Source organism: Lichenostomus cassidix, chromosome 24 (assembly GCF_008360975.1).
Source record: "Lichenostomus cassidix isolate B80296 chromosome 24, HeHo_3.0, whole genome shotgun sequence".
NCBI lineage: Eukaryota > Metazoa > Chordata > Aves > Passeriformes > Meliphagidae > Lichenostomus > Lichenostomus cassidix.
In genome coordinates this window covers 6068721-6079714 of record NC_139504.1, presented here as the reverse complement: position 1 = coordinate 6079714, position 10994 = coordinate 6068721, and the positions used below count along the sequence as shown (strand labels likewise).

The 10994-nt window shown below is 54.6% G+C and overlaps 1 protein-coding gene across 1 annotated transcript; it reads right to left on the bottom strand.

Moving 5' to 3' along the window:
• Window positions 1–4890: 4890 nt before the first annotated feature.
• On the bottom strand, window positions 4891–10991 carry BUD13 (BUD13 spliceosome associated protein). Its single transcript, XM_085081811.1, is given in 12 exon segments — window positions 4891–6079; window positions 6399–6480; window positions 6619–6800; window positions 7062–7200; window positions 7618–7726; window positions 7895–7989; window positions 8287–8648; window positions 8650–9174; window positions 9605–9662; window positions 9830–9914; window positions 10270–10363; window positions 10688–10991. Coding segments are annotated over 12 exon segments (2097 nt in total). The 5' UTR covers window positions 10960–10991; the 3' UTR covers window positions 4891–5985.
• Window positions 10992–10994: the final 3 nt, after the last annotated feature.

Here is a 10994-nt window from a genome sequence, read left to right as displayed (position 1 = left end):
GACTGATCACCACATTGTCAACCAGACCAGAGCATGGAGTGCCACGTCCTGTTATTTTATGTCCTTGGCCAGGGACATTCCACACCTTTCCTGTGCAGACCCTGGCAGCTCCCTCGGGGCTCTGTGGGCACAAGGCAGAGGGTCAGAGCCTCCCACCCACCCTGAGCAGCCACCCTGAGCCCTCCTGCCCCACTGCCCCTCTGCCTCCCACCTGCCGCGCTGCTGAGGAATCCCCACAGCCTCCCAAGGATGTTTGGCAGCTCCGCCTTTGATGTGTGGATTAATGAGAACTGACACCGCTGGAGCAGAGCCTTCAGAAGCCCAAAGGCAGGGCCCGGGGCAAGACTGGAGGGGACGAGGCTCTCTGAGCGCTCCCTTTGATTGCTCCGTGCTCGGCTTTGCCGCCTGGCAGCGGGACAGCCGGGGTGGGGCTGGGAGCGGAGCTTGTAGGGATGGTGACAGGCACTGCCGGGCTGCCCGGGGCTGGGTGGCTTCAGTGGGACACCTGGCAGTGCCCAGAGCCTTGGCTGGTCCCGCTGGGCACTGTCGGTGGGGAGGGATTCACACCCTGGTGAGGATGTCCCATGGGAGGCCAAGTTGGAGCCACCCAAGGCTGCTCCCTCCTTGATGCCCTCCCACAGCACAGGTGAAGGGCAGAGGTGCTCACCTGTAGTGCTGGAGCTCCTCTGGCCAGGCAGGGATGTGGTGTCCCCTGTCCTCTGCCTGGAATGGAACTCTTCTCCTGCAGGCTGGGACTTCACATCTGGCAGGGCTGGATTTGGCCAACGTCCCAACGCAGCTCCAGGAGAGAAAACAACCACATCACCATCCAAACACCCCGGAGAGCTGCTGCAATGTAATAAACTCCCTCCTAATCTTCTAACTGAACAACCTCCAGGCATAAACCTCGCTGGGATCCCAACAGGAGCACAGCCGGGGGCGAGGAGCTGTTAGTGCTGAGCGGGGTGAGGGAGGATGAGGAAGGCTGCGGTGTGAGCTGCAGCCAGGAGCTCTAATTCCTGCTGCAGTGGGATCCCTGCTGCCAGCACTGCTCCCCAGGGCTCTCCACAGTCCCCCATCGATGTCCTCATCAGAAGGGAGTCCCTCGGGGGGTGGGCAGAGCCCCGGATACTGCAGCACTCTGCCCTCTCTGCGTTCAGCCCTTTAGGAAGAAATCCATTAGAGCTAATTACACACGGGCCAGAACATTGCTGGGTTATTACGGCTGTAAAGCACTCCACAATTATAATCTGCAATTCCTGCTGCAGGGTGTTTACTGGTGGAGCAACACCTGATTTACAGCAGGGCACCAACCTGGCCCTGGGACCGGAGGTGCCAACAGACAGAGGGTGCTGCCCTGAGCCAGCACTGCCAAGGTCACCAGGGATGTGGCCATGGGCACCCCTGGGAGCAGCAGAGCCCATGGGCAATGCTCCTGCCAGACCTGCAATCCCTGTCCCCACTGCTGAGGGGACCAAGCTCCGGGCACTGCCATCCTCACCTCCTCCACCCCACAGGAGCTGCAGCTGCGGTGTTAGGCGGCCTTGGCTGATGAAGGTATAATTCCTGAAGTTCCTCCAAAATGAATATGGATGCACATCTGCCTCTGCTTAGGTGTAACAAATTGGGAGAGATTGTGTTAAATTATGCCGAAACTGTGTCCACTGCCAGCATCCCAACTATCCCAGGCACGGAGCAGTTGTGACCTGGAGCTGCCGGAATCTTCCACGGGCTGGAAGAAAGAAATGTCTGCAGAGTTTTAATTCTCCATCAGTTTAGTGCAGTGAGGGTCCTCTGCAGCCTCGTGTTGCTAGGAAGGACAAGCAGACACTTATGGAGACCCCATGCCATGATGGGGACACGGTGCTGTCCCCAGGGGTGGCCGCAGGGACACAGGAAACTTCCCACGCCCCGGCTGTGCAGCTGAGCGTGGCTGAACCGTGAGCCCCATTACCCAGGGCCTTGCTCTACCCGCCAGATAACGCATCTAAAACATGTTTATTTCCATCCAGGCTGCTCCTCAATTTGATTATTTATCTCCCGTTTAGCCTCTGACAGATCAAAGGCTCGGCGGAGGGGAAGCGGAGCCGGGCTGCGCATGAAAATGAGCCTTGATACATAATTAATTAACATAAAACAGTTTCATTAGGAGACGGTGTTACATGGCTGTTTGTCTTAAAAATTTAAGCTGTGTAAAGAGCACGAGGGAAAACACACCTCCCTGCCAGCCCCTTTTCCTGTGCCACCCATCCCAACTCCTGGGAGCACCAGGAGGGGCCAGAGTGTTGCCCCCTCTCCCTGAATCGTCTCCTACCCTTGATTATTAATCTGTTTTTAATTCTATTAAGAGATAGCCAGGAGAAAGAGTATCAATTTTAGATTAACAAGGTTATTAGCACTTAATTATGTGAGGTGTCTTTGTAATTGAAAAGGAAAAGAGGAAGCGCCATAAATATCCCGGCCCCCGAGCTCCTGGGGGTTTGCGGGTGGCTCTTTATTCACAAGGCTGTGGAACCATAAATATTAAATATCTGGTGAAAAAAAAATTACAAGGCAGAGAGAGGATGCCCTCTGGATATTCTGGCGCCGAATGTTCTTGCATTTACAAATATTCATTAACTGGGATCTGCAAAGTTATTTCCACCAAGACTCGGTGAAGGAGGAAGAGAGAGAGAGGTTATTGGAAAAAAATAGAGTCTAGAGTAAATATTATTAGTAATTTTTATCTCTGCGTGTCCCTAATTATTCCATAATTAGGGAAAGTGCACATATGCATATACAATCACTAACCTGCCAGTCTCGGGGATTTTCGTTCCCAGCCCCGCTGTGGGATGGAGTCACCAGGGAAAACTCTTCTCCCCCAAAAAGAAGTGGGGTGTCTGTGTCCTGGGGGTCCCCACTGTGTCCCCACACCCAGGTGCTCCGTGCTGGAAGCCCAGGATGATTTCAGGAGCCACCAGCTCTGCCGAGCACCCGCAAGCTGGAGCTGCTGCCGGTTAGAGAGACGTTAAATGACAAATCTCAGGCTCTTTTTAATTAAAAAATAATAGAACTCAGCAGGAAACGGAGCAATAACACAACACTGCCAAAATCCACTTTGCTGGAGCTGTTAAAAAAACAACAGCCAAGAGGCCACATTCACCTTGGTGGGGACAGGTGACAGGTGACAGGACAGAGAGGGGTGGCCAAGGGTCCCCTGCCAGGACCACCCCTCCCATGGGCACAGGGCTCCCGGGGACAGGCAGTGTCACAGCCCAGGAATTAAGCTCTTAATCTAAACTAAACACATTACCACGAGCTCATCCACAAAAATCTAATTACAACGCGCGAGGCCAGGCTTAATTGCTCGTCCTTGACACGAGCAGTGCCCACAGAAGCCCAGGAGCCAGCCAGAGCCTGGGACTGGAATTATCCTGCTCCCTGGAAAAAGTACAAAAGGAAAACCAAGAAAAAATACAGCTGTGCAATTAGCAGTGAAACAGCAGACAAATCAGCTCAATAATTGCCAGGGGGAGCTCCGAGGGTCATTAGCAGGTATGGGAAGCACTGCTGGGATGCCATGCCAGGCTCCAGAGGGACACACAGGAGCACTGGGACTCCAAAAAGAAGGAAAATGGCTTAAACCCAGCTTTTCTCACAGGAACGACAAGAGCTGGAGCAGATTCCGAGCCCAGCCCGGCCTCCCCCAAGCACCACTGGGCTCCTCGTTTGCTGATCCCACTAATGAGGAAATCGGGATGCAGGAGGTGGCTGAGCCCCGCTGCCTCCCCCGCACGCTCCTCCCCGACTTATCACCAGTCACAGGATGTTTACAATAATTTTTAATTTGCGCAATTATTAATCATTTTTCTATCTGTCTCATTTGCATAATAATTACTCTGCTCGCTGTTTGCCATGACTGTGAATGACAGTGGTTTAAATTAAATTAAGATTTTAATATTCATTTTTTTGGGTTAAAGCTAATCAAACTTGCTGCTCCATGCCAAGACCGGGCCTCTGCCCTTCCAGAACCACTAATGAAGAGATCCTGTCCTGGTGTCACTGCTCCATCTCCATCACCCTGCTCATCCCAGAGGATCCCACAGCGTTTTCCAATTGCTTTGCTGCCAGAACTGCTCAGAGAACACCACAGCTGGGACAAGAGCTGTGGGATGCAGAGCAAGGGCACAGGGACAAAGCTGCCTCCTGCCCCCCAGGCAGCACACAGGGATGGGATCAGGGAGGTGTTCATCACCTGAGCTCCCCCATACCCTCACAGATGTATCTAAAAAATAAAATATCTGGTAACAAACAAATAATAGATGTGTAAATCCAGCATTGTGATGAATGAGGAGGCCCCCATGGTAGTACCTCTAAAATTTTAAACCCCCAGCCTTCAAAATTAGCTACAAAAGCAGAACCTGGTGCTGTTTTCAGGTCCTAAGCACAACATTTTTAGTACCAGCATTTAAAAGTGCCTTGCCTCCTTAAGAGCAGCTTGCAATCCCAACAGTGACACAAGCCAGCTGCTGGCATCTGTGGCTCTGCAAGAGCAGCCACTGTCACCAAGCAGGTGAGGAAGGTACTGGCATCCAGCTCTGCTCACGAGGGCGAATCCAATCATTCCACAGCAGGTTCTTTACATCTCCAGCAGCACTCAGATTAAGCGAGAGCAAAAACGAGTGTGTCAAGTGGAACTGCACTTGTCCAGGCTGCAGCTGCCTCAGGTTACAGAGGGAAATAAAACAGGGCCTTGGTGACAGAAGGGAGAAGCACAAAGGGAAGCAACGGGCTGGCAATGTGCTGCCACCTCACAGCATCACTCCCACTCCCAAACCACCTCCCTGCCCAGCAGGTGCAACAGGGCTGGGAATGGTTTACCCACCTTGGAAAAACCACCACCACACAAAATCAAGTAAAAAATGAGAGGTGTTATTTACAGGTGTACACATCAATTCCAGGGCTGCTGGAAACGTCACACAGGGATGAAGAACAGGGAGGTCCCGAGAGTCTGGCACTCCAGAGCAGACTTTGCTCTCCCTCCCACCCACAGCCCTTCCAACACCGGAGAATCCCTGCAAAGGGTGATCCTGCCCTGCCCTGCCCACTGCTGCAGCCAAGGCATCTCCATGGAAACTGCTGCCTGCGTTTCATCCCTGCTCCCTGGGACCTCAACAAGAACAACTGTATTTATTTCCACAAGTGCTTTCTGGCACACAAGGATTAAGGGAAGCTCTGCTTGGCCTCCAGCTCTGAGACTGACAAATCTGATCACAGGAGAAGGGCTGTTACCCTTCCCACTGCAGTGAGCCCCAAGCAGCAGCGTGGGGGAAGTGCTGAGATCAGCACCAAATCCAGGGGGTCTGGAGGGACCAGCTGCTCCAAAATATAAGGGAAGCAATTCCAGGTCTTAAGCCCTAGTTCTCCACACATTTACTTCCACATGAAATGGACCCCTGAAGAATTGCTGAGGCTCCTAAAGATCTTGCTGCCCAATGCACCACTGCAGGCTGCTCTTTCAGTGCCAGAGCATTCCTTGCTCATTATCCCGCTTGCACAGGCCCAGGAGAAACTGACTTTGAACTTTCCTGCACATTGGTAACTCCAGGATCAACAGGGCACAATAACTACATAAACTGAACAGTTCAGAAGTTAAACTTAACCTGAGCTGTGGAGCAAACAGACCCACTGCATGAGGACAACTCTCCCACACCCAAGCGTTCAGCAGATTTTCACCTGAGATTTAGGACACCCGAAGACTTGGGAACTGCCCTCAGAGGTCAAAACATTTGGCATAGAACAAAACAGTTTGTTAGAAGACAAACAAGAATCCAGTGTCCTCCCCAGAGAGCTGGAGGCTCTGGCTGACAGGGAAATCCAGCCTTGCCTCTCAGAAGATCCACTGGGATGCTGAATGCCGAGGATGGGGCTTGTTCCAGGGAGAGCAGGCCATTCCTCACAGCTCTGGCAGCAGGTGGTGTCTGGGGTCACTCCAGGAGTTGTCACCTACATGTCCTCAACACTCCACTTGTAGGCGAGCTCCTGCACTGCCTTCTTGTTGGCAATGCGGGCAAAGCGCTGCTGCTCGAACCCGTTGGACCTGCAAAGGGACAGCCAGGTGGCAGGAGCTGCTGGGCAGGAGCTTTCCTGAAGCCACAAAACTTACTAGAGACTCTACAAGTTTTCCACTAATTTACTCTGGCTCAGTTTCCACCTGGATCCATGGTTACCAACAACTGGTGCCTCCTAAGTTCCTCACATCCCCTTGTCCCTTCTGTCCCATCATCCTCTCAACTCAATCCATTCAACCTTCTAACTGCCAACAACCTCACTCATCCTATAACTGGGAATCTTTACACTGTGAACTCCCTAAAGCAGAACTCCTTTACTTTTACTGTAATTCTAGCAGGAACAAGTACCTGTCCACGCCATCCCAGCGATGCCCAGGCCAGATGTTAAACCTGTTGAGTGGAGGTGCTGGTCCCTTGTACCTGGGCTTTTCTGAAACAGAAAGAGCAGAACTGGTGTTTTCAGCACAGCCTAAGGTCACATCCTCACCCAGCCAGGAAGTGTCTGACAGCTGCACTTCTGCACTGCTGAGGCCTTTAATCACACACACATGTCATTGCAGAGCCAAACCTTTTTCCTTGTTCTCCTTGGCCTTCCTCTTCTTGATGAGAGCAGCCATGGGGTCTCCTTCCCTCTCCTGTTCCCTCAGCATTCTGTCCAGGTCCTGGTCATCGATGTAACGAGCCAAGGGCTTCTGCATCTCCTTGATGGCATCCTCCACGTTCTGCTGCTGCTGCCTCTCCTGTGCCAGCCTGGAAAAAACAGTGTCACCCAAACCCAAGCCATCACTCCAGGGGACTTGTTCAGTTTGTAGGATGAGCTCCCACTGTGTGTGCAGCATTCCCAATGCACCTCCAGCAATGGAGGAGGTTTTAAGATACGTGCAACATGCGTTGGTGCCACACTAAGTCTCAGAATGAAGTGAAATGCAACACCACCACTTTTGCAGCAGATCCAAATTAAAACCATGAGATGTGAGGCCCAAGGACTGTGCTCAGGTGCCCCTTACTCACCCTTTTCCCCACTTGGCATATTGCTCTTCTCTCTTAGACTCTGCCTCAGCCTTCAGCTTCTGCTCCAGCTGCTCCTGGGCCAAGTTCCTCTTGCGGCCAGACTTGTCTCGGAACACAGTCTGAGCATTCCGGGATTCCTCTGCAGGGACAGATGCCTCAAGTCACACACTTCGGAAATTTTATCATCACCAGACAATTCAATGACTCTTTGACTTTCCTTTTGCTTGTCCTAACCTCCCAAAAAGTCTGTCGCCCAAAGCCGGCAGGATCTCAGCTTGTGCTTTTCCCTGCTGCCCCACACAGACCCTGAGCTCTCTGATTATCCATCAGCTCCTTCAGACTTGCAGAGAAAAAGCATTTCACACTCCCTGTGATTGCCCTGGCACTGCTCTGAAAGCCCCATGCAGAACAGTGACCCTGGCCAAGGCTCCCAGCAGCATGTCCAGATGCAGCTCCACAGGGATGCTCCCACCAGCATCCCAGTGCCAGGGCCTGACAGAGCAGAGGAGGAAAAGGCACAGAGCTGGGGGCTCAGGCTGCATTCCCACACTCCCACCTTCCAGGTGCTTGGTGCTCCTCTCATTCTTCCGAAGCTCCTGCTTCTCCTTCCGCAGCACATCAGCTGACACCAGACCAGCTTTGGCCCCAGAGGACATCGTATTAGCCTGGAAATCACACAAACCCTGCATTTACAGCTGGCTGAGAGCAGGGCAGCCACACCAAGGGATGACCCAGACCACAGGGACAACCTGTCAGAGCCAGTTGTACAAAAGGCTCTCCAGTTTGTCAGTCACTGGACTTCCCCAGCTGGAAGGGAAAGAGGCAACGTTTACCTTCTTGGGAGATCCCCTGGCATCCCGGCGACGTGGGGAGCGCTCTGGGGGACTCCGTGACCTGTGCTGCTCCTTCCCAGTGGGCAAAGTCTGTCCTGGAGGAGATAAATCAGAGAGTGAGGATTTGCTGATTCCCCCCGAGAGCATCACGCTCAGGGAATTGCTGTGAATACAGCCCAAGCTGCAGCAAAGGTGTTCCACACTGGGTTAATTCTCACCCAGATGTGGACAAGTAGAATAAAATCCAGCTGTGACTACAAGGAAGGGCACCTGCCACTGCCAGCTGTGCCAGCTGTGCCAGTGGAGCACCAGCCCACAGCACTCACCTGTAGCAGCACGGAACAGAATCCCAGGGAGTCCCCAGGGTGCAGGAGACACAGGGTGACACTCACCTTTTGTTCGGCTCTTTTTCCCACTCGGGGATCCTGCCTTCTCTCTCCGAGGTGACAAATCCTGGCGCTGCCGCCGGGGAGGGGACAGGTCAGGGGTGTCGTGACGATGTCTCCTGGGAGGTGACAGGTCTGGGGTGTCGTGACGCTGCCGCCTGGGAGGTGACAGGTCTGGGGTGTCATGACGTCGTCTCCTGGGAGGGGATGGGTCAGGGGTGTCGTGACGCTGCCGTCTCCTGGGAGGTGACAGATCTGGGGTGTCACAGCGCTGCCGCCTGGGAGGTGACGGGTCGGGGGTATCATGACGCTGACGCCGCCTGGGAGGTGACAAATCTGGGGTGTCGTGACGCTTGTGGGTTGGTTGGTGTGTGTGGCTGCCGCCTGGGAGGTGACGGGTCGGGGGTATCATGACGCTGACGCCGCCTGGGAGGTGACAAATCTGGGGTGTCGTGACGCTTCCGCCTGGAAGGTAATGAGTCTGGTGTGTCGTGACGATGTCTCCTGGGAGGTGACACGTCAGGGGTGTCGTGACGCTGTCTCCTGGGAGGTGATAAATCCGGTGTGTTGTGACACTGTCTCCTAGGAGGGGACAAATCTGGTGTATCATGACGCTGTCTCCTGGGAGGTGACGGGTCAGGGGTGTCACGATGATGTCTCCTGGGAGGTGACAAATCTGGTGTGTCGTGACGCTGTCTCCTGGGAGGTGACAAATCTGGTGTATCGTGACGCTGTTTCCTGGGGGGTGACAGATCTGGGGTGTCATGACGCTGTCTCCTGGGAGGTGACGGGTCAGGGGTGTCGTGACGCTGCCGCCTCGGGGGAGAGAGGTCCAAGGAGCCATTGTGTGTCCCTCCCGGCGGTGAGGGCTCTGGGGTGTCATGGCGCTGCCGCCTGTGAGGGCAGAGAAGGTGACAGTGAGCTCTGGTTTTGTTTGGTTTGCTTGGAAACAAAGCAGGACCTGCAGAGCTGGGAAGTCAGTCAAGGCAGGGCACACTGGATTCTGCACCCCTGACCTGCAGCACTGAGCCACAGCCTTCCCAGAGAAGATCCCAGAAACCCTGCAAGGCAGCCTGGATACCAGCAGAGCTGGAATTTTAAACTCTCCACCTTCACCATCATTCACACTGACAGGGATCATCACCCCGATCTCCCCAGCAGTGTCACAAACACCCAGAGCTGCCAGTCCCCTGTCCCTGGAGGTATCCAGCAGGGAGAGGTGCCCACACTTCCCAGCAAAGCACCTGGAAAGCACAGAACCAGACAGCCAAACCCAGGAAACCAGAGTGAACCAAGAACAGAATTTCTAGTTGGAGCTCCATACCTTGTGGCAGATTTGGCAGATCCTGAAATATCCGAACTCTGCGAGTCCTCCTTCTGGTCTGAAGGAAAACAATTGGAATAACTATCATTAGGACTCTGCACAGCTCAACAGCCTTCCAGCATCTCAAGCATTATTAATTGTTTTCAGCTAGTATTATTTTTAACTTGCATCATTGTTTAGAGAAGCCAAGCATTAGGGAGAAAGGGTGGAAAGGGCTGTTCTCACCTCCTAAAAGTTTCCATTTGGAGTTTGTTCGAAATTCCTCCATGAGCTTCACTTCATCAGGGCGTTCATCAATGAACTCTGCCACCTGAAAACACCACACCAAACACCACCACTTAAAAAAAAGACAGAATTCCTACTCTCACACATAGCCACTTGAGGTCAGCAATCCCAGTTCCTCTGCCTTGCTGCAGCGGCTGTTTTGGAGCTCAGAACCATTGTGCTGGCCCTTGGAACACAAAAACAGGCTGTTTTGATTTGCACGGAGCTCACTCATCCCTGCAGACCTCGGAGCAGCAATCCCACCCATCCCTGAGGCAAAACCCACCAAAGCACAGGGCAGGGAGAGAGGCTTTGGCCAGTGCTTCCCAAAGGGAGACACGCGGTGAGCCTAAGAACGGATTTAGCGTGTGGAAGTGCATCTGACGGGACTCTCCGCTCACCACAGGCATGTCCCCTTCATCGTCCTCCTCCTCCTCCTTCTCCGCGGCGGCGGCGATGCTGTTCCAGCTCACATCGTCATCCACGATCCGCATCCTGCCCGCGGGGAGAAGCGCTGCCGTCAGGACCCGCCGGGGAACGGGGGATCTGCGGCGGGAGGGCCCTGGGGAGCCCTGGGGAGCCCTGGGGAGCTCTGGGGAGCCCTGGGGAGCTCTGGGGAGCTCTGGGGAGCCCTGGGGAGCTCTGGGGAGCCCTGGGGAGCCCTGGGGAGCTCTGGGGAGCCCTGGGGAGCTCTGGGGAGCGCGCCGGCCCGGGGGGCTCGGAGGGTTTGGAGGGGATTCGGGGTTAGCGGGCTCGGGGGGAACCCCACACCAGGAACCGCGGGGGGTCGCGCCTACCGCCCCTTGCCCCGGCACTCACCCGCCTCTGCCGGTGCCGCCCGGCGGCTTCTTCTTGCGGCGGCGGCGGGGCTGGGCGGGCTCGGCCGGGCCGCTCAGGTAGCGCCGCAGGTACTCGGCCTTGGACAGCCCCGGCGCCGCCATCGCGCTCTGACGCACAACGCCAGCGCCGGCAGGAAGGGGTGGAGCCTGCATGGAGTGCGGGGGCGTGGCCATTGCCATAAATGGAGCGGTGAGTAAGTGGGTGTGGTCAGGCCGCGGCGATACCATATATGGAGCTGTGGGCGGAGACATGGGCGTGGCCACACGGCGGCCGAGGTTATGAATGG